The 23,072-nt window shown below is 41.0% G+C and overlaps 1 protein-coding gene across 6 annotated transcripts in view; it reads right to left on the bottom strand.

Annotated features, from left to right (window-relative positions):
- UNC13B (unc-13 homolog B) overlaps positions 1–23,072 on the bottom strand; it is a 215,899-nt gene that overhangs the window by 56,388 nt on the left and 136,439 nt on the right. For all 6 annotated transcript variants that reach the window (XM_085043297.1, XM_085043296.1, XM_085043295.1 and 3 more), the window contains 7 exons: positions 15,721–15,948; positions 15,266–15,407; positions 6,385–6,554; positions 5,408–5,523; positions 3,421–3,584; positions 1,272–1,422; positions 210–278 (listed from right to left, as the gene is read on the bottom strand). In XM_085043297.1, coding sequence (XP_084899423.1) covers positions 210–278; positions 1,272–1,422; positions 3,421–3,584; positions 5,408–5,523; positions 6,385–6,554; positions 15,266–15,407; positions 15,721–15,948 — 1,040 coding nt within the window. The remainder of the gene's footprint in view (positions 1–209; positions 279–1,271; positions 1,423–3,420; positions 3,585–5,407; positions 5,524–6,384; positions 6,555–15,265; positions 15,408–15,720; positions 15,949–23,072) is intronic.

A 23,072-nucleotide genomic window follows, 5' to 3' on the forward strand; every position in this document is an offset into this window, starting at 1 on the left:
AGCCTTAAGGAAGTTATAGTGGAAGAAAAAAACAAGGTCCAACTTCTACCCACGAGGAAAATAAAAAGGTACATTTGAGCAACAAGCTTGTCATGACAAATCCTTAAGACACGAACTATGCCAGAATTTAGAAATTTAAGAGAAATCAAATTGGTGTGTTTCCCCTTTGCCCATGACAATGCCTGAAAGGATTGTGTATTCCCACTCACCCTGTACATTGAGAGATCAATCCGAAGTGAATTATGAAGCTGGTCCAGAAGCTTCACAAATCGTTCTTTCTGTTGGGCAGAAAACAACAATAAACATTCACATATCACCACTGTCCAGTCGATGTTCAGAGTAAGCAGCAGGGTATCAGATAATCAGTGTCAGATCTCACGAGAGCAGGAGGAAGCAGTATGGATTTATGGCATTGTGCAAACAGTATTTTCTTTCGATTCTTGGATTTACTTTTAAACTGTAAGTACTTCTGAAGTCTGTGAAATGTCAGAATTGTCAGAAAAAACACTCCATTATCCCTCTGAAGTAGAGCCAGAACAGAAACCTCTCTGATTTTCCGTCTGCAATTTACACCAAATTTGTATTTGAGAGAAAATATTTATTCAGAGATTAATAAAGTACAGGCAGAAAAGGGTCTAATTCAGAGCAACAACATAGCTCCATGATCTTATACAGATCAGTGAAAAGTACTACAGGCTTCTTGTGACATAACTTCTTGAGGTCAGGTCTCTCCACTGAATTCTGATGTGTCATTGTGAACACATCCTCAATCTCTTTATAAATTCTCAATCTGATGGAAAGCATGAGCTTTTCCAAATACTTTTCCAGCATGCTCAACTCCACCCCAAGTTACATACAAAACATTTTAACCATTAGGGGAACAGACTTCTTCTATGGTGGTGGGGTTTTTTCCTTAAAGCACTCGGTGTTTTCAAAAACAAAGTTCTGAAATTACCAGACCACATGGTATATTTTACCAACAGCACTAACGTGCAGAGTTAGAATTGTTTGCTCATTCCATACCATCTGTGCTCCACTGTAATGTGAACACAAAGAATAAACATCACAATGCATTACACTGATTGATACCTGAAATGTGTGATGATTACCACAATAAACCCATGCTCTCTGTCTGGTCTAAAAGAGTTCCACCACTTCCAACTCCTCACAGATTTAATGTTCCTTGAACAGAACAAGTTATTTACTGAAGGGTGGAAGCACTGTAGGCAAATTAAAGTCCAATTGCAACATTACCAAATACACAAACCTACCCCAAAATTGGAGGCTGCGAAGCGGTCCGAAGCAGACACATTTGTGGAGGCAGTGGTGTGTGCATAATAAGCATTGATATTGGCAAGTAAGGTGCTCATCACAGCTGGCACGCCGGGGCACATGTATTTAGAAGAGAGACATGCAAAATGCCTGCAAAAGGACAGTGATGTAAGTCATTCTGGTCTCTTTTGTGCAGCAGGACTTGACTTTATCCCTCTAATAGACCCCCATATGCTGGCGGGCACCCTGAACAGATGGAAGTTATGTTTCATCCCTTTATGTAGAATTCCAGCATCTCAGAGCTTTTTTCAGAATGATGCCATCTAGACAACAGCTCAAAACAAAGAGAAATCCATTCACTGCAGCCATTTCCAGATCATAAAACAGCTTCTCAATCATTTATTACCAACAGTACGTGACTTAGCGATGCCCTGGGTCCTGATGCCAATTCCTAGAACCAAGCCTGACACAAGGAAATTTACACAATTTGCTGCTGCTTGAGGCAGACACAGATTCTGAGGTGTCATGAGCCAGCAGCAACTGGAAAGCATTAATGCCCAGTGAGAGCACACACTAGTACTTCTGTGCTCCACTGGTATGTGATTCCTTATGGCTAACATATTCAGCCTGCAAGAAGCATGCACACTCATTTGCATTTTCCCATTCTCTCATTAAATGCAAGAAACCCTCCTCCAGGAAATCTCAAAATTATGCTAGGAGCATCCAGGCTTGTGAAATGATTAAAAAAATTTTAAAAAATAAATCTGTTAGACCTAAAAAAAATTCAGAGCTTAAGAGGCCTTAAATCATGGGAAATGGCAAGTAAAGTTCATTTCAAGGGGCATAAAAGATGGGTCATTTTTATGCAGGAATACTCACTGAGCACCCAGACTAAATCTGGGAACTATTTGCCAAATATAGCTTTCTCCCTAATGGAATCACAGAATAGTTTGGGTTGGAAGGGACCTTTAAAGGTCATCTAGTCCAGCCCCTGCAGTGATCAGGGACACCTTCAACCAGATCAGGTTGCCCAAAATCCCACTGTTCCTGACCTTGAACACTTCCAGGAATAGGACATCTACTACTCTCTGGGCAGCCTAGCCAATCCATCCACCGTTTCAGCACCTTCACTGTAAAGATTCCTTCCTTTTATCTGTCCTAAATATAACCTCATAAGTTTAAAACCGTGCTTGCTACATGACACTTATGTACCAACTGGTCATTTAGGCTTTGGATAAATACAAGCACATGAAATGGCTTTGTCTGGCTTTAAGAAGAGAAGCTGTGAGGAGTGGGGATCTAATCAGAGAGATGGCAGACCTTCATCCTTGGAGAATTTCCACATCCCTGAGCAGCCTGGTCCAACTTTCAAGTTAGCCCTGCTATAAGCAGTGACTATCAGTCCTGCAGAGAAACCTGACAATTCTTTCCTATTTTGGCCTAAACCAATAGGCAGAAAAGCTGCTTGCAAGGTGACATAAGTACAGCTCATAACCCATCTAAGGACTCATAACCCAAAACTTTCACCTTCTAATGTGAAAAAGTTCATTTTTGTCTTCTATATTTTATATTACATTTGAAATAAGAAATGAGCTAAGCACAGCAATACTAGTCTTTAAGAGGAAGAATGACTAATCCCAAATCCAAGTAAAAGTATAGTTAGGAGGAAAAGGCTCTTTGAAGATACAGAACTGCATTAGCCTAGCTCTGAAGAGGACAAATCAGTGGCACCATGACCCAAACTTTCCATAAATGCTTTCAGCAGCACCTGGGAAATCAGTCACTTCAAAGGACTGTAACACTTGCCACAACAGACATATAGGACAAATACTTCCACAAAACCTCATCCCTTCCCATATCATCAAAAATCTTCAATGGAACCTTGAGCAACACCTTTTTAACAGAAGCGTTCTCAAACAGAGTTTCGAGAGTCTCAAAACAGAAATGGCAGACAATAATTTCTGGACTTCGAGGAGACCAGCAATTCAAAGGCAGGCAGTCTCTTCCCTCTCACAGAAAGCCCCATGAGGAGCAGCAGTCACTGCCAAGCTTTCCATTACCAATACACTTCATCTTCTAAACAGCAGAAGTCACATCAATTAGTAACACCAATTATCTGCACTAAGGAACACAGGAAATGGATCTTACGTCATGGCCTGGTATATTGACTCAATGCCATAACGCATTGCAAATTCATCCACGATCTCTTGGGCTGTCTCATCAAAATACACCTTCCATGCATCATCTCCTTTGGCATCAGGGATCTTCACCACCCCATTCCCTTGTACATCTGTGAGATGGTGAAAGAGGTTCTGAAAAATAAAACAGGAGTAAGTTTGCATGTGAGGCTGCTGAAGCCTCTAAGATTCATGAAGAGCTTGGAACTGCTAAGGTGGTGGCACTAACACAAATTTCTTTGTTCTCCTCTGGTTTCTTTCCCCCTGCCCACTGTGTATTTTCTGCTTTTACCTTCTTTTCTTCTTGAAAAAATCTCACAGCTGAATTTTTCACATGCATACCTACAACTTTACCCAGCAGACACTGTGAATGATGCAGAAGAGTGCTTCAGTGCACTGAAACCACACACTAATTAGTTTTCCTGAAACCTACGCATTTCTGTCCTCGGAATGAAATGCCTTAATATGGACAAGCTATTGATACTAGCTGACGTTACAGCTCTGTATCAGCAATGTAATTATTATCATACAGAACAGTGCAAACATTTTTTTTCCTGAAAAGGACACCCTTAAGATCACCCCTAACAACTAGACACTTGCATTATTATTCAACGTAACCTTTCACTTTATCTAACACTGCAAAAGTTTTCAGCTATCACTGCTGTACAGAAATTGCACATTCAGCTCAGTGGGTTTCTCAGTAATCCTCAAATTCATGTCACTTACAGATTCATCAGCCTCTCAGACAACTGGCTCCCTACAGTAAGGGATGCAAAAGTCTAATGATCTCATTAGTAGGTAGAGGATGCTGCTTTACACAACTATTTTTCCTGATTATATTATTCTTGCTGCAAATCATCTTCATTTTAGAATGCACAACAGAAAGAAAGTGCTAGTTAAAAAGATACCTATTTGCAAAAAAAAGAGCAGCAAGTGATCATGCATATTCAAAGGACAAAACTAAAACAGCTTATCAAATAGTAGCCATCACTGAATTAAAAAAACAATAAATATGTACTGAATAACACAACATAGCCTACTAGAAGAAGCCTACTTTCTGAGCTTCATCTCTGTCTCACAGAGAGCTCCCTGGTACGGCCAGAAGACACCACAGAGCTCATCCAGCTCAGTGTCTGGATAAATATGTTGTTCCTGTGGATCAACATTCTTCTTTGTGATACAACTGTCCTTCTCTGTCTAAAATGAATTTGCTTAACCTCACCGACCTCAGGATATTCTTGTATACAGGGCTCTGATTGCTCTTCCTCATTCAGGCACTTTGAGACTGACCCTGCTGCCTGCCTTTTCTTTGACACAGATAGACTGGGCATCTCTCCAAGACAGGGTTTTCCCTTTGGTCCTTCTCACAAGTCATCTTTGGATTTCTCCCAACTTCTGCAGCACTGCCTGTCCAGCTCAGTCCATCCTGAGACAGGTCAGTACCCAGAAACCTCAGCTTATCTTCTGCTCCCCAACAGCTGCTCATAACTGCACACCAATGCAGCAGCAGCAAAGAATTTATACCACCAATACCTGCATCACACAACAGCACAAAACAAAGACTCCCTCCTCAATAATGCATTTTAGTAGGCTTCCTCTAAAGAAAGACAGGAGTACAGTACATGTTGAAAACATCATTCAAGGAAATTGAGAGGTTTCTCCATCTTAAACTCATTGTGGGCTCTGAGTGGAACCAAAGCCTGATCTCTGTCTGACAGTAGCACAGCTGTGACAGTGGGACAGACTGAGCCTGCCAGTTGCTAGTGTGGGGGAGACAGCTTAAAGCTGCCTTTGCCTCCCTGACAAATGTAGGTTTGATGATTCAGTGTATTACCAGGCCTGCATAGCAGGGAAAAGAAAGTTCACCTAGGTCAAGGAGGAACATTTAAAGGAAATAAAGGTCAAAAAATTGCTTCTTCAACAGTCAGAACAAATGGAGTGGTATTCCCACTTCTTACCTCATGAAGGCAAGTGTACTGAATATGATATGGAGCCACCTTCTCCTCGCCTTTGATCTCCACACTGATTTGCAGGCGAATAGCCCCAGACACTGCAGACTTATCTGTTCGCTTCTCTAGAAGGCAATAACATCAGCAATTATATGCAATGTTCACGTTCAGAGCACTGCCATCTTGGGGTGACATCACTGGCAAAAGAAACTCTGGAAGCTCAGGCTGAGTCACCACAGAGAAAACTTTTCTTTCAAAATACTGAATACTAAGCAGACATCAGCAAAACAACTGCCATGATACACCCTCAATATGACACATCTAATAGAACTATGTACATTTTTAAACATAAGACAGCCGTTCTGTCAGCAAATGTGCTACAGGGTCTTGGATTCAGTCAGCTGAATTAGAACCACCAAGGACAGATTCCTCTTCTGACAACAGGGCTGACTGATGTGGAATTTGTCCTAACTTCACCACAGCTCTGAAATCCTGAGAACTGCTGGTTGTCCCTACCAAAAAGATTTTGGATCTCCTAGGAGTTGGCAGGGCCACAGTGCCTGTCAATTCAGCAGCATCTGGTTACCTGCTAGTGTTTTCTACAACAGCCACTGGAAAAGGTCTCAACAACATGCCACCCAGTGTTGGGCACATGACGGTATTACAGACTGGTAAAATGTTTGTGTTGACACAAAAAAAAAGAACACAGGAGAGCATGTCTCCAGCAGAGGTCGAATACAGTCCTGCTCCAATCATTTCTCCCATTGTACATTTCAATGGCTGACAGAGAAAAGCCATCCACCTTCTGACATGTTATGTTCCATTTTAACTGGGATCAGCTTTGCAGCTACTCTGCAGCAGCATCATATGCCCCTGAAAGCATGTAAACTTCTCCACTTCTTGTGAATTGTCCACATGCATCCAAGTCCTCTCAAACAGTCCCAAACCAACATGTGACATGTTTTTAGTCCCAAGGCCCTGCTCACCAAGGTTGTACCACACATCCATTTCTCCGCTCAGAGTACGAACTTCAATGATTGTTTGTCCCAGGAAATCATCTGATTCGCGTTTCAGCCTCTGCTTGACACGAGACTTGATGTCATCATCTTCATCCCACACTCGCACTTTGATCCGGTCAGAGGAATTATGGCACTCACTGCAAACGAGAGAAAATGCAATTTTAAAACTGTGCAATGCAGCCAACACTTATATGCTACATGCTTTGCACTCCTCTTGACCCACTCCTCCAATATCAGAGAGATGTATTAGCAAAGTGTAAACAATGCCTATTTATTCAAAAGTGGAGTGTCTGGTACGAGCCACATAACAACTTTCTGGTGTGCTCCAAACGCCCCTGTGACACAGCAGATACTGCACTCCACATGCATGCTGAATGACCACCCTGCCCCGACCTCAGCCACCAACTTCTGACTTCCTAAGTGGCTGTGACTCTCCTGCTTGTCCTCACTCTCAGCAGGAGCTCACAGAACTTGAGAATTCTCTCCACAGCTCCACAGGAACAACTGGTTGGTTTTGCTGTTAAGCCCACAGAAGCCCAGGGATAGCTAGGCTGGTTAATGCCAGCATACACCCCCCAAAAATGACAATCAGCATCCTACTGGTTTCAACAGCTCTCTTCCATCAATGACCTCCTGTTCAGCTGTAGGCAGTAAGGGCTGCCAGTCTTTACACAGTTTCTAGGACAGCACAGTGAAAACCTGTCACGAACACCCTTTGTGCTGGTTTCTAACAAAGGGTAAATGGCTCAGATGGAGGTAGATCTCTTACTTCAAGACAGTAAGTGTATCAATGCACAAGACATTGCAATCAGATGATACACCATATTGCCTGAGGGGAATGGGTGTGATACAGTAGTTACAGCATTGGTATTTAATTACCAGAATTGATTCTGCCTATTATTCACAGCTTAGACTGATACTTCATGCTCTGGGCAGATCAATAAAGACATTTCCATTAAAAGAAGCAGTTTACTGTTTGATGAATCAGCACCCTCCAGTTTAATGCACAGAGAGAATTTCCACACTCTCCTGCTTTTTCAGGTGTCCAGGTATCTTTTGTAGATCCAAACAGGCTCTTGGATGTCAGAAGTGGGTAGAAGAACCATATTATAACAGCTCTGCTCATTTACAGAGGATGCAATAAAGCAATTTGAATGCTCAGATGAGACCATGACAAGGGTGATTACTCACCATAACCACTACAAATGTCTACCCTCAAGCAAATAAACCTATGAAAACAGGCAACTGCTACTGAAGGCCTGTTTTCCAGCCTTTTTAACATTAACATGCTGCATCTGTTGCTAAGCAACAGGGAGAAAGAAGAAATGGGTCAGAAGAGATCTGCTAAGCCTGGTCAATAGGATGTGGCAGTGACTGGTTATGAGCATGCTCTCTGCCAAGAAACCATTTGGGCTCTCACTGCCACCACTGTGATTCAGGACAACATTTAGCAGACATGCACACAGCTCCTACTGATTTTTCTAGTAGAGAGGAATAGCTGGGAATTATATAGACAAAGTTAGAGGCAATTCCTTGCAGCTTTGATCACAGGCAAAGCACATCACTGCTCCCTGCCTTTGCTTTGCAATCAAATCTGTATTTAGTTCAGAATAAGAGGTTCAATGTTTGTCTCCCAACTTCACTCTCCTCTCCCTCCTCCTTTACTTCAAGAATGTCTTCCCAACAAAACCATGCAAGCAAGTATTCACAAGCACAGAATGGTTGGAATTGCCATTCCTTGTAGCTCTCAAATTTATCTGAGTGCTTTGCCATGTCTGCCAGCAACACTGCCTAAGCATGTAAAACAAATCCTCTGTTCCTGACATGGTGCACTAACGTACAGCCTGGCAGTACTGTAGAGGCTCAGTGTACAGAAATGTGTGGGTGCCTCAAAGCACAACTGGCACACAGAGCCATTCACAAAGCATCAGGAAGTTAACTCCTGACTTCTTCTGACATCGTCTTCTGGCCGACTGCTCTTTGTTACAACCATTTTGGTCTTGTTTCTTTGCTTCCAGTGGTCTTTCCTTAAGGAAAACGTTCGCTGTTCAAACCTAAATCTAACTTAGGCAGTCCCACACGCATCATCCCCCACTCCTGGGATGATGGCTGGCTATCATCCACTCAAATACTGCACCGTAACTCCCTGCAACATCCTACAGGAAACTTTCCAATAGCATTTACTGCACTACTAAAGCTTCTATTTTACCACACCTTTCTTTGTTGTTTTAAAGAGACTGCTCAGCTTGCTTTCTTTGTGCTGGTCCCAAGCCAGAGCACTCTCAAGCTTTATCACTTGCTCACAGCAACTGAAAGTCTTGAACAGGTGGCTTGCCATCAAACACCTAAGTCTGTAGAACAACAGTCCTTGCTTTTGGTGAAGTAAGGTGCACCCCAAAACAGAATCATGAACACTGGGAGACTTGAGCTTGCTGACAGGTAACAATTTTCTAACTAATGAGAAATAGCTTCGAATTTGTGACAGCGACACGACTCCGTAAGACAGTGGCTAACAAGCTCTGCTGCTAGAAGCTTTCCCCCTCATTAATAGAGGAGCTGCCACATTTCTCAAGATGCCTGCCTCACTTCTTGCTATGTTTTTATGAAGCTTGATTTCACTGCGTGCACATATATGTCTGTCCACCCTCCCACAGCTGAGCTCTCACAGCTTTTCCCAAGAGGATGCAGAGAAAAGAAACATTCTGTGACCCCACCAAAATAAAGAAATTACCAAATACTTTTGGATCCTTTTCAGAGAGTAAGAAACTGGAAACTAAGTTTACTATGTATGTGGCTCAAAACCTTTCTTTTTATCCACATTGTCTCAGTGTTTGCAGTGGTGCCATTTTTATGAAAGAACTTACTTGGACACTTCAAGCTACCAAACGAAGCAACATTTTCCAGAAACAGCATACAAAATCTTTAAGAAAAACTAAAATCTTGGTTTTTTTCCCATTAAGATTTCTGCCCAAAGCCAGTGCTGCTATATTGGAAGCAGCTGAGCCTGGTTCTGCTGACTTGTTTGCTATCCCACTCTCTACCTCCATCTATTCTGTCACGTTCCCCTTTAGTCTTACACAGCACTGAAGCCCCTGCACCCACACACATCCCCTGCACTGTCAGTATTTGGGTCTCTTCCCATGCCCAGCTGAGGGGAAGCACGAGAGCACACGAAGCTCTAGTTAATTCTGGTCTGCTCACACAGTGACGTGCTCACACAGTGACGTGCCCACACACACAGTAATTAGTATATTGGTGGCTAAACAGAACAAGCAACTGTTGAATTTACACTGTAGTTCCTCCCACAATGAAGTTAGCAATTTGTATCCCTTTAATCTAGCTCCAACTTCTGCAAAAAAATAGTAGGAAGTGATTCGTAGTTCTGAGATCTTTGCCCATCTGCAAAGGCTGAGCTTGGATGATGTCAGGGGTCTGGGACAAGGTCACTGCTTGTGCCTTGTCTCCTCCAAAACGTGGAGGGAAAGAAGAAGTCTCTAAAAATGACCAGAACACCACTTTTGAACCAGTGATTCATATTTTGAAACAAAAACCCCAACAACATTTGTGCTCAATTTGCCAATTCTGCCCCGTAGAGCAGACAGGCTAATAAAGACAAAACACAACACACAGATTTAAGCAAAAACAGACAATGAAAGTAAAGGACCAGAGGAAGCAACATTTTGCAGATTTTAAAGTAGGTCAGTCAAGCCCAGAATTGAGTCATTTTATTGTATTTTGATACTAAAATATATTTATGGTTCAAAGAGTCTAGTGAATGTCTGTATGTCCATATTCTGTGAGCAGTTTCCTTTCTGCTGACGCAACTCTCAAGAAGGGCCTGTAAAGTTCCACAGTCCAGTGCAGGGGACATTTCATACAATGACACAGAAAGAGAAAGAAAGAAAATGCAGAGCTGCTTGCAGAAACAATAGATGAGAGTGAAGGAGGCAGGAAAATGCAAAGGAGAAAATGGATCAGCAAGACTTTAGGACCTGTGACCTCATTTAAGTGGGACAGTTCTGCTTCTGAGGAGCAAAGCCTAAAAAAAAGAAGTGAATTTCTGGAAAATGAGAAAGGAAAGAGTAGCTGTAGAAACCAGTATGAGAAAGTCCAGTAGAAAGTTGCAACAATATACAGAGGGGGGGCAGAAAAAAGTTGTTTTGGGAAATGGTGTGGCTGAAAAAGCAGGAGGATTTGAATGTGGTTCAAATGAAGTGTCATGGCAGGGTCCAACTGGCAGTTCAGCTGTGGCCAACAGCAGTGGGAATGGAAGGCAGAAAACTTCTCAGAAGAGGCTCACTTTTAAACAATGACATGACTTTTAGGGAGAAAAAAGGACAGTGGAGAAAACACCAAAGGCAAAATCAGAGTGGAAAGAAAATGAAGGAAAATCCTCAGTACCTTATAAGTTAAGCACGACAGCACAATAATATGCCCTGAGAGCCTGTTGATGTCTAAGAACAAAGAAATGAGTTTTCTGTTCTTACTAGCATGAAGCTCTTTTCTTAGGAGAACAAGTAGAATCATTTGCTGTTACCCAATGTTACAATGCCAACTGACAAATTAATGGTGCAGTTCTTCTAACTACAAAGAGCAGATAAAGTGATTCTGAGTTTTACATTCCTAGCTACATTAACTCAGCTTTCCAACAGGTGCTTGCCATGAGGCATCAGGTCTGCATTCAGATTTAAGTCTCATGTTGGTAACTGAGCAGGGAAAATAAATTAGAGATTAGTTCAGATTTAAGTCTCATGTTGGTAACTGAGCAGGGAAAATAAGTGAGATTTTATCAGAGTGCCAGTTTCAGTATCTGCAGTACCTGGAGATTTAAGAAAGCAAGACAAACTGGATGGGTCCCTGCCACACAGTGAAGGGAGGCTGAGGGGGCAAAGTTACAGTGGTTATAAACAGTGGTCTCAGAAGGGGAAGTCTAAAATACAGCTCTGGAACAGTTACATCTAATCACAGAGATAACTGAAAGATGTTGAGCTTGACAACAGGCTCAGCAGCTGAAAGAGAAATTGGGGAATCAAATAGAAGCCTTTGGGTAACTAGCCAGTGGTTAGTTGAGCAGTAGCACCATTCCCAAAGGATTAACAGGTATGTATATCATGTGGGCTCTGCACATCCCAGTAAAATACTGTCTGCTAGCAAGAGGCCCTGCATTCATTTTAACTCAGTGGTTCTTCTGTGGTGAGAGAGAATAAACATGTCTCTTGCAAACTGTTCAGAGACAATGTAATCTGTTCCAAGCAATGATTGCACACCCACCATTCAAAGCTTCAGACACAGCTGTACTTAGATCATACAACTTCAAGGGGATATTACTGTAAAATGAACAAGTAATTCTGCACCTACGCCTAGAAGAACAGCAATGTCCTGTTTGAATCCAGTTACATTAAGCCCTCACAGTCTTTAAAGACTATGGCATTCCCTGAATAAAAGGTATGGACCAGTCTCCAAACTAGCCCAGAGCTCTCCATTTAAATCTGAAACTGCCCTGTGGTCACGTTTATCCTCCTAAGCACTGTCTGCTATTGTAACCCATGCAAATGGATGCTCAGCTTCAGCCTTTACAGACAAAAAAGATTCCAGAAACCCTGTAATTTCCACTGACAGTCTAAAACATGTCTAAATGGGGAATTACTTTCTAGTTCTAATTGCACTGAATATGGCAAAAATAGCTTCCCTCTAATGTTACTGGACTGCTTCATAAGAAAACAAGAGTTATGCAGACTTGTTAGGAAAGCTTCTATGTTCCAACACTTTTTGTGAAAAAACAACAGCTAGATGGAGAGGAGAAACCCATACCAGCTGCTGTCCCTGGAAAGCCTGCAGCCAGCTGGCTCTCACGTACAAACCATTACAGACAACTTGGAATCCAACTGCAGGCAGGACACATGTTGCCTTCTGCCCAGCCAGAGCTAAGGGCAAGGGAAGAGAGCTGAGGGCACAGGGGAGAAAAGCACATGGCAAATGGAGGAGGACATCTGTAAGCCTGTTCATCATCTACAGGAAAGAAATTTGGATTTACTGTGGGAGAGAAAGGAATATAAACCCACGGGAGGCAGAGCTTTGTTAGTGGATGCTCACAGGACACATTTGTGTTGCAGCAGTGGCTGGAGTCCCCCACCAAGCTCCCTGCTGCCAAGCATCACATATGCAGTCTCTGCACCAAGCCTGCAACACTTTGAACAGAGCAGAAAAATCAACACCTTATGTTTTCAAAGGTCTTCAGACTCCCATGAAATATACAAAAATCTCTTCATAACAACATATTTCCTGAAGCTATAGATGTAAATATACCGAGATATAATTTTCAGAAAGAAACAGCCTGCACATCGCTTGCTCAGGCAACATGAACACACTGCAAGAACTGGTGATTAATCTAAGCAGATGCCTACAGTTACACAGGCTAGTAATGACCTGAATAGCACTTATAATGGAAACCCAAAGCATTTTCAACCTTGCCTTTTCTATAATATGCTTCTAAATCTGGACTTCGGAATTGGGTCAAGCCTACCACATTATTTTTTTTTTTCTGAAAATATATGGAAAAGGAACAAAGTCATTTTTAGGGAGAGATATTTAAGTTTATATACTTTTCCATCCATCACTGTAAATAAGCACAAACCCTCCTATCTAAAACATGCTATCAGAGCCTTAAAAATGTTTAAACTTATTTAAGCTGCTTTTAAGAAAGTTTACTGAGCTTGTAGAATGAATTGTATCATTCACCTGTACATAGTCCACCTTCATTCATGCCATGGATTATGATAACAGTGTTATAATTCTAATTACTGATGCACACAGATTTCTGGCTCTATATTCAACCTTTCAAAAGACACTGGAACTGTGATCATATGAAAGACACTGGGCACCTAATGAACATCAGCTACAAACAAATCCACCAAGGCAAACAGAAAAGGAACAGCATTGCTGACACACACATTAGAAACTGACCTGACCTCTCTACCTACACATCTTGCTCCCTTTAAATTGTTTGACCATTTTGAATACCAAGGCTTTCAAATGTCTACTGCAAGGCTTTCAGTAACTACCAGCACACCTTTCTCTCACTACAAGAAATTAACCTCATTCTAAGAATCAAGGACACCTTCCTATCCAACCTTTTAAAATTTGACAATCTCTTGATTGACCTGACAATCTCTTCTAAAAAAGCCTGGTACATAGTGGGTATTTTGGGCATGAATGTGTTGATTTAAATTTCCATTTGATTATGGGGTAGAAAATTTTAGAACTTCAAGAGCTGTAAGCTGCAAAAAGATCCATGAATGCAAAATAGAAACATGGGTGTGTGGAAAACCACTGCTGCACATACTTCTAAATTACCCTCTTCTCATCCAGCAGAAGATGAGCTTTGCCATGTACTAATGAAACAACACACCAGTTCCAGTACTGAATGCTCTACAGCCATCAGTGTGGACACTGTGCTCACTCCTCTCATCTCCTCCTGCTATTCCAAGGCAATGAAGGCAATGACCACAGGCAAGACAGAAAGTAGCATCAACTCTAATGCCCAAGAGTTATCTGCTGAATCACAGACATGGCGATAAAGTCTGAACAGTGGTACCATTAAAACTATGACATTTATCAGACTCTGCTATCTATCTTTAAACAGAGTATTTGTTGAAGCTCCTAAAATTAGAAGGAAGCACACTGCAAATACCATGGTAACTACTTGGCATGGTAAATCAAGGTCCTTAAGGCTCCCACACAGACTTGCTGCTATTGTGACTAGAGCTGTCCAAATGGCACCTAAGCATTCTTACTACTTACCAAGCAGCAATGTTACCTTGGATTAAAGTGAGAATAAAGCCAAGGGTTTACTCGCTCAAAATAGCAGTAGGATTTTTCTTACGTTAATGAGTAGCTCAAAACTGCTTAAAAATAATTTTGTTTGTACTGTACATTATAAAGACAAAGCTGGACAGATATAAATCTGATTTTAAAACACAAACAAATTGCAGTTTGCAGACAGAGCTCCCCCCATCCAGTTTAGGAAAGAACAGAGAAGAAAAAAAAAGAAAAGAAAGGGATGTTACAATGGAAGACTTTACACATTAAAAGAAATAGATTGTCAATGTTGAGTGAGATCACCCAGAATTTTCAGAAAACACTTGTTGGATTTCATGTCTCCATTTTGGTTAATAACATCTCCAATGGCAAACTGAGGGTAATGTTTACTTATTCAATAAAAGCAGGATGGAACAATATATATTGAGTGCAGCTGTTATCTAAAGAATTGTGCCTCCAGTCTTTGCCTTCAATTCAGACATCAATACATTGGTCATCTTGAAAGCTTTGTCTCGAAACAATAACTCCTGCAAGTTATTGTTACATTGATTTTCCAAAACTGAAAGAAGAGACTTCTGGGACCACAGACAGCTGACAACCAATTACCTTTAAATTTGGTTGCCAAACACTGGTAGCAGGTCAGAGAAATAGGTGACAGAAGTTTCCTTAGTCTTTTACACAGATTTTACTCTCATATTACAAAGAATTTTTTTAACCAGGAACAATAGCTGCTGATTTAAATATTTTCCTTTCTCTTTAGCATTCTCTAGGAACATCAATATAAAAGTGTTCACAAAGCAGACAATTTGCATACACACAAGGAAGAGAGATGGGATAAGTAAGTGTGCACTACATACATTGTTAAAGATGTATGTAGAGCACACCTCCACACACACAATGCTGAGCAAAAATAGAACCATCCCAGATTATAGATGATGTGGGAATGCACACTGAGAGAATGCACAGCTGTCAAAGCACAAATCATATGAATAGGTGACATGGGGCTGAGAGTCCTTGTTAGAACACTTACAAGTAAAACTTCTCTTCCCATACAGGGTTCAGATTCCCAAAGATCGTTTTTGTCCTCTTCTTTGTTTTACCCACTTGAACAGTTACATATGGATCACTGGACCCAGTCTTGTCTTTGGCCTGGAGACCCTGAGCACACACCACTGAAAGGAAAAGAGAAGGATTACCACCACCCTGCAACAAGACAATATGTCTGACCACCACGTGAAGCAGCAGCTCATAATGGCCAGAGAAACTAGAATATCACTAATGAGAGCATTTCTGACGAGCCTCAGCTCATGGTGTATTACAGTGCCTGCAGTAAGGGTATCTCCACCTGCTACCTGTATGTGGACACATCAGAAAGACAACAGAGGTCAGAGAAGCCCTTCCTCTTTCTTCTCTCTAATTTCACACCAACTCTTTTGCTTGAGGCTCCCAAGTGAGACCAAGAGAACCCATGCCTCTCCCACTCACCGGTGATTGTGATCTTTGCTGACCATTTTGAGGTACCATCAAGCACACTCTGTTTCACTGTCTTCATCTGCTGAGCATGTGTCATTTTGCTCTCACAAAACACGTCTCTGATCAAGTCAAAGATCTCAGGCTTGTTCCGCTCGCGGATTTTCATGCGATCCTTCATGGCCATGATGAAATTCTGTGTCCGGTCTTCAGCTCCATGCTTTGAGCTCTTCTCCGCTGCTCCTGTGCACCAGAAAGTACACAATGGTCATCAGAAACAAACACACAAAATCACTGGACAAGGGGATCAAAGCTACAAGTTACCCTTCACATGATGGCTGTTGATACTGACTTTTATACTCAGTCCCCCCTATTTCAACATACAGAGAGAATGTGGACCATTTGGAGGTGGAAGGGATAGTTCCTCTATAATCTGGGATCAGATTGACCTCCTAACAGGTTCATTTAATATCCTTACAGCTGAGGAACACCCAGGAGTGAGGTTCTTAACATTAATAGTAGGCATCAGCATGCCCTCTGCTCTCATCACCTTTCTTTGAATAAATAAATCACTGCTTGGGCAAGTGCCAAGAAGAGGACATAGGATCTCCATTACAGATAGTACCTATGAGCTTCTCTCAGTGCTGCACTTCAACACCACAGAGAACAGAAATGCAGATGTGTCCAAACTGCTGGCATTTTCTACCCATGTATGCCACAGAACTCCCTGCTCAGTCCAGAATCACTGAAAATCTATGTATTATTCTGCCTGGAACCACCCTGTTTGGATCAGGCATCAACCTGCAGACACACAGAGTACCTCTCTAGATGCCATTCTATTTTATCAGTATATGGAGACAAATAATCAGTATCTAGAACTGCACAGGTATATTAAGTATAACAAATACCTATAAGATAGCAAATTCAGTAGTTCAAAACTTGGGCCATTGTAAGTATGCAGTGCTAGTACACTGTCCAGCACCTGGAGACACAAGAACCAGGCAGAGAGTCTATAACTGCCCAGGTATTCAACTGCATCTGAAAAAGGAGAAGCCTCTGGTCGCTTATATACGTCTCAAAAAATTTCAGACTTCATATAGTTATGAGATAAGACTACTCCCACCACCAAATACTTCCTACTCAATTCTGACAGTCATTTTTGCTGTCAAAATTTAGAAACTGACTACTGTGTCAGATGTGAGACATGCATCAATAAAAGCACCAATGTGAACTAACGGGGCAGATAATTCAGGTGAGAAATGAAAAGCAGGAACTCAGGATTCCACACAGTCTCTTAACACACTGTCTGCAGCAATTTTAAATTATGATCTTAAGTTAGATTAAGTTAAACCAGTATGAAAGTCCTGTGAACACATTCAATCACAACCTTTCTGTTTAATGTAATATGCTTTCGTTTGTTTTTCTTCTCCAGGATAGTTTAATTAAAGTAAGCTTAGTCCTAGGACAAAAGTCCTCATTTGGGTATTCACCAAATATTAAACTGCCTTAAAAATACGTATTAAAGGAGGTGCAAGGTGTGTGCAAAGGGAGTCATCAATCACAAAGATACATAAAACTGTTTTCTTCCAGAAGTGGACACATATCTGAAGCACCTCTGGTATGAGGAATTACAGTTTTGCACACAAAACTCTTTCAGGAAGTAGTGACTAAATATGAACAAAGTTCTGTGAAAACACACACACACACACACACACACACACACACACACACACACACACACACAGAGAGAGAGGAGCCCAGCAGTACGTAACACCAAAGAGAATAAAAAGTTTGAAATAGACTGTAACCACCGAAGTGTCAAAAGTCCATTAAGAACACTGCATACCAAGGCATGTTATTAAGGACCTGGGTGTAAAACAAGCCATAATTTTACACTACCTGAGTACATTTTCATTTTATTTGCCAGAGGCCAGAGGTTCAGTATTTCATTTAGTACAATAAAAAGTACATGCCCCAGAGTTTCCTGTTGTTGGCTTAAGATGAAATGAAATCAAAAATACTGGAATTAATTACACAGTCCCTGCTGTTTCTACTCACCGGTGATGCACCTAACATTTATTAAAGGAATATGAAACTGAAATGATACCAGGAGCTATGCTTTGAACTTCAGATAAGAAGTGCTATTCAGCTTTAACAGAACTAGGTCTCCTGGGGATGGAGATGGACTCTATGCTATATATGCAGAACTACAGAAAATTACTGGGAAATTGGGAAAGGCCAAACTGAACAATTTGTCTTTCCTATCTGGAATTCTGAAATCTGTCATGATCCAAAGAAACCAACTCTGCCCTGACCTTTCTGATTTTAAGGAAATTAAGAACCAAATTAAAACTCACCTGAATGCAAGCATTGCAGGAGCATCAAATGAGGCTTTAGAATGCAAATTTGAACAAATGGAGGAATTCTAATTAAAAACACATTTAACATCACCACAACCTTCAGAGACCTTGCACAGCAGATTTATCCCTCTGCAAGCCTAGCAGCAGTCCAGGGCACCCTGGTTCAAGCCATGATACACAGACCCCTAGAGCCCTCAAGTCACCTCCAAGGCTTGGCTCTGTCTTGCGACTCCAGAGGAAATCCCCCACCTCCATCCATGCTGCTTCCCCAATCTGCCCAAGTAATTTGCCCAGGCAGCTCCATTATTCCTTTCCTGGAAAAGTTCTTTCTCTCCCTGCAGAGACTGTGCCAGAACCGCAGTGCAAAAGCCAGAATCAGACAGACACCTTATTTAACAATACAGACTAACATAAATAACAGACAATATCTGTTCTGCTGTCTCAACAACACACCCTTTCTTGACACCTGCTTCTTGGTACAAAACCAAGAGGGCTTCCGAAACAACCACTAGGGGACTAATTAACTGTGATGCATGTGTTTTAAACCCAAAACATGTCATTTTTCTGAATGGCACAGGGTGCTTTTCCTGCTCTTGGACTGGGATTGTGTTTCTTCAAGCTGCAAAGAGGTTTCTGGTCAGTGGATCAGCTTTTCAAATCCTGTGAATGGCAATAGAAAGGCATTGGAATACACAAGTAATGTGTACAGGTTCTGGGCTTTTTTTCTTCCTCTCTAAGACTAAATTATGAGTCAATTTATGACTGGAAACAGAAAGCAAATATATCTATATTGGGAATTGTATTGATACAGCTATTAGTAAAACACCAGTGCTGCTACTCTATGCTTTAAGAAGAAGAATTCAAGAAAGCAACTCTGTCAGGATAGAAGGCAGCTGTTCAGTAGGCGGATAATGCTTAGAAATTATATATTCCCAAAACTTAAAATAGATATTCTAGTTTCAAATAAAGGTATCCTTCTTCCTTCTGTGCAAATATTTTCCTACATACAACTCTGGGAGCAAACAACTGCTCACCGTGGTGTCTAACCATCATTCAACTCAGAAGCCAAGATGATTAGCACATGACTTAATTGATCTGACTAAACCCTACTCACTGACTCAGTCACAGGACTGCAGCTCTGAACTCAGAGTACATCACACACTCAGTTTCTCACCCAAAAAACAACAAATACACCTGCCTCCCAGTCCTGAGTCCAAATGCTTTGAAAAAAATCTAGCCCTGAACTGTACAGGCCTCTTATTAGGCTCTTGCTCACATAATGTCCTTTCTTTCCACCCTCCTGGTAATGACTTCTCTTCATTTGTTCCTTGGTCTCCTACGCATTCATCCACAGATTTACTCTTGCTTTGATACCAGAATTGCCCAACCCACTGTAATTTATTAGTACTACACCAGGGCTCAAGGCAAGAGATAAAATCTCAGTTTCCAAAAGCTCTGCACACCATGGGGATGTTAAAGACCATCCCTCTATCCAGTTTCAGTCAAGTAAGAAAGGAAATGTACCCATGCAGCAGAGATTTCAACTACTTCCAAGAACAGCAAAAGGCTAAAAAGAGAGCACTGTCCCTTGATCAAGTATTTATGAGTTTATGATAAAAAGGTAAGTGCTCTATAATCAGAATATTAACTTCTAAGTACCTACACTATTATAAACTGTGAGGCTGCAGTACACATACTTCAACTGATTTCAGTTGACTGCACTTCAGACACCACCAATTCATGGAATAGCCCTGCTGAAGCAGTCTGCAAATGGATTTTGATTCAAATTGCAACAAAGCATTGCTGTATTTGAGTATTTCACCAGTGCAGTCCCACACTGATGATAAATTTGTTGAGTGTATCAGATAACAAGTTTCTTAAAAACATAGATACAAAGAAAAATACCCTCAGAAGAGACAACCAAACTTAATTCTAAAAGACTTGGAGAAAGGGATTTTTTTATTTCCCCCAGAAAGGTATGAAGGACGGAAGATGGATAAACAGCACATTCTGATTCTAAGAAATAAAATCCCCAGTGTCTACCCAAAATTTTAAGGCATAAACAATGGAAAAGTACTTGTGACCAGCCTGAAAATTCATTTTACTCCAATGCAACATTTTTTGGAAGACTTACACAGATTGAAGTGAATATATATCCTGAGGCATCAAGGTATAATCAATAGAATTGTATTTGTTATCAGTTTGAAAATTCATTTTACTCTATTGTAACATTTTCTGGAAGCTCGAAATAGACCTAGGTGAAGATACGTCCTAAGAATGTTTTGGTTTTTTTGCCTTCAGCAACAATAAAGGTTCTGTTAGGAAAAAATCCCTCCTGAATTCAGTATACAAGAAAGTTCAGTCTTGCATTTATGGGATCTCTAAACTGTTGTTTGTCCCCCAGACAAACTTTTTTTCATGCCTCAAGCACAGGCTATGTTCTTCAAACAATTGTGTAAAAAAAATTAAAGTCCTCCATTTTCCTCTGACTTCTTAGGTTCCACTTAGAATGATTTTAGCATGAAAACACCAAAGCAAAGAACACAGTTGCCTGAAATTGCCTTTTAATATATTTCTAGTATTGATAACAGCTGTTTTCCCATTCCATATCAATTTACATATTGACCCCATCATCTTCTCCATCTCCCAGCACTATTCTCTGTCTTCTCTGTCTTTTAATTACAGAATTACCTTCTCCAGTTTCCTCTATATCTCTACCCAAGCTAATGATACCCTCCACACTCATAGTGGGTAACACTGCAGACCACGCTCACCATCCATCTTCCTTGATTCTGGACATCTTCCAAATAACTCAGTAAGTAAAATTTTTGTTTGGTTGAGTTTTACCTTTCTACTTGCTTCACACATTTTAAGCCTGGTGTACTGTCAGTTTTTTCCCCTCCGTTTCTGTAACTATGCAGATGAAGTATTTTGAGTCTACATTTTGAAAGAAAATGTGAAAACATCTGCAACCCCCTGAATAAAACAACAAGTTCTTACTCAATGCTTTACTATATATGAAAAGTAATTTCCAGTTGTTTCTTCTGTCCTATGGAAAAACACATAGTATTGCCACCATCACATCCCACAGCCCAGTGCATAAGATTATGTCATTACAACTGGAGATAAGAAAACCTTCCACCATGATTGTTCTTCAGTGTCTCAGCTCCAGGGACTCCCTGTTCTCAGTCTGAATCACCGAAGTTGTCTTCTCCTTCCACCTTTAATTTTCTCACAGCAAACTCAGCCCATTTTCTCTTTTGTGAACAGCAAGCTTAAAAAGATCCTCTTTCTCCCTGTGGCTTATCTCCCTCTTCCTCAACATGTCGCAAGCATAAACACGGTCAAACAAGGATTAAATCAATTCACAGAGCCACCACTGCCAGCTGTGAAACAGTATCTACTGCCCAGAAAGACAGGTGCACTACATGCATGTCTTACACCTCTCCCTTGGGCTCCCCAACATCCTTTCAGAAACATTCTATTAGGACAGACCTCATACGGCTGCTCTTATTTTTTTTTAAACTGCATGATTCCTGCCCTCCTGTCCCACACTGCCAAGCCTCCCTTTTGGAAGATTAACCATCTCATATCATCCTCTCTCAAGAGATTTTCATATTTTTCCCCATTACTATTGAAATCTCCAGTACCCATCTGCATCTGAAGTCTCCCTTCTTGAACATGGATAGCCACAACTTTCCTCTGCAGGAACATATTTCCTCTTAGTCACTGGCTAATTCTTTATTATAGATGTTTTGCCCTATTGTTTTCAACTTCAGGACCACTGCTCTGTACAACAGCTTTGTGTCTCTGTGCCTGCTTCCTCTCTGCTGCTGGCACAAACTTAATCTTCCTCTGTTCTCCACAGACTTCTCCCTTTCTGAGATACCACAATGCCCTTGCACCACTATAGCATTATGTGTATGCATCTGAATCAAACCTGGATGCACAGCTTTTCACCTCAAATACTGAAAATTACCAGTTAGCAGAAAGTTCTGGTGAACTCCAGAAATAACAAGGTTATGCTCAGGAACTGACCCTGTGCATCAGACTGTGACAGAAAACTGAGCTATGAAAGAGCTACATTCTTCTGGACCAAATGCAACACCATAGATCTTTGCTTAGACACAAAAAGGTCTCAACAAAGCCAAGGTGCCAATGATGCCAACAGTTCAAATGCTGTAAACTTACCTCCCAGCCCTCAAAGTAAAATCTAGAGCTGCTAAGCAACAGAGGGACAGAGGTGTTTGGCCAGGATCAGGTGTGTCTTACAAATAAGCAATTGCAAATAGCTCTAAACCTTAACTATGACAAATTTAAGACTCTGTACACATCAAAAATACAAGTATAAACAATATCCATTTGAGGTGTTAAGAAAAGCCGTAAGAAAAAACAAATGACCTATGACTCATTGGTATCCCCTTGCCAAATCATTTAAGCCTGGCTTTCCCAACCAGTTTAAGGCTGACACAAGATTTGACTTTTTATATTCCTGTAATTGCTGACAGGAATTTGCAATAAGTCTGTTCATACTTCACAAACTTTTCTGATTCCTTAGACTTAGTCCATCAAGCTGCAACAACAAGAAAAGTAAGAGTGAACAGAAACAGCCCCACTTTTGTACTCAAGATTTAATACACATGAAAGAAATTTCTATTCCATTTAGACTGAGATATTTTGCTCTCAAGCAGTAATATAAATTTGAGACCAAATTAAGAGACGGTTTTGCAAGCAAATAAAAATAACTGGACCAAGGCAGATGCCTAAATGAATACTTTTCTCTCTCTCTCTCTTTTCCCTTTAATCAAATTCCCTGTAAACTTCTCCATTGTTTGTGTAAGGTGTCATTTATTCTGCAAAGTCAGAGTTCCTTAAAGAGATGACTTAGCTTTTTACACTGTGGAAAAAAAACCCAACAAAATAATCAGAAATGCTAGCAGGAAGATGAAATACTGCCCATATACTCAAACAACACCTTTGTATCTGACTCACACCATCTCTGCTAAT

Source organism: Lichenostomus cassidix, chromosome Z (genome assembly GCF_008360975.1).
Source record: "Lichenostomus cassidix isolate B80296 chromosome Z, HeHo_3.0, whole genome shotgun sequence".
Taxonomy (NCBI): domain Eukaryota; kingdom Metazoa; phylum Chordata; class Aves; order Passeriformes; family Meliphagidae; genus Lichenostomus; species Lichenostomus cassidix.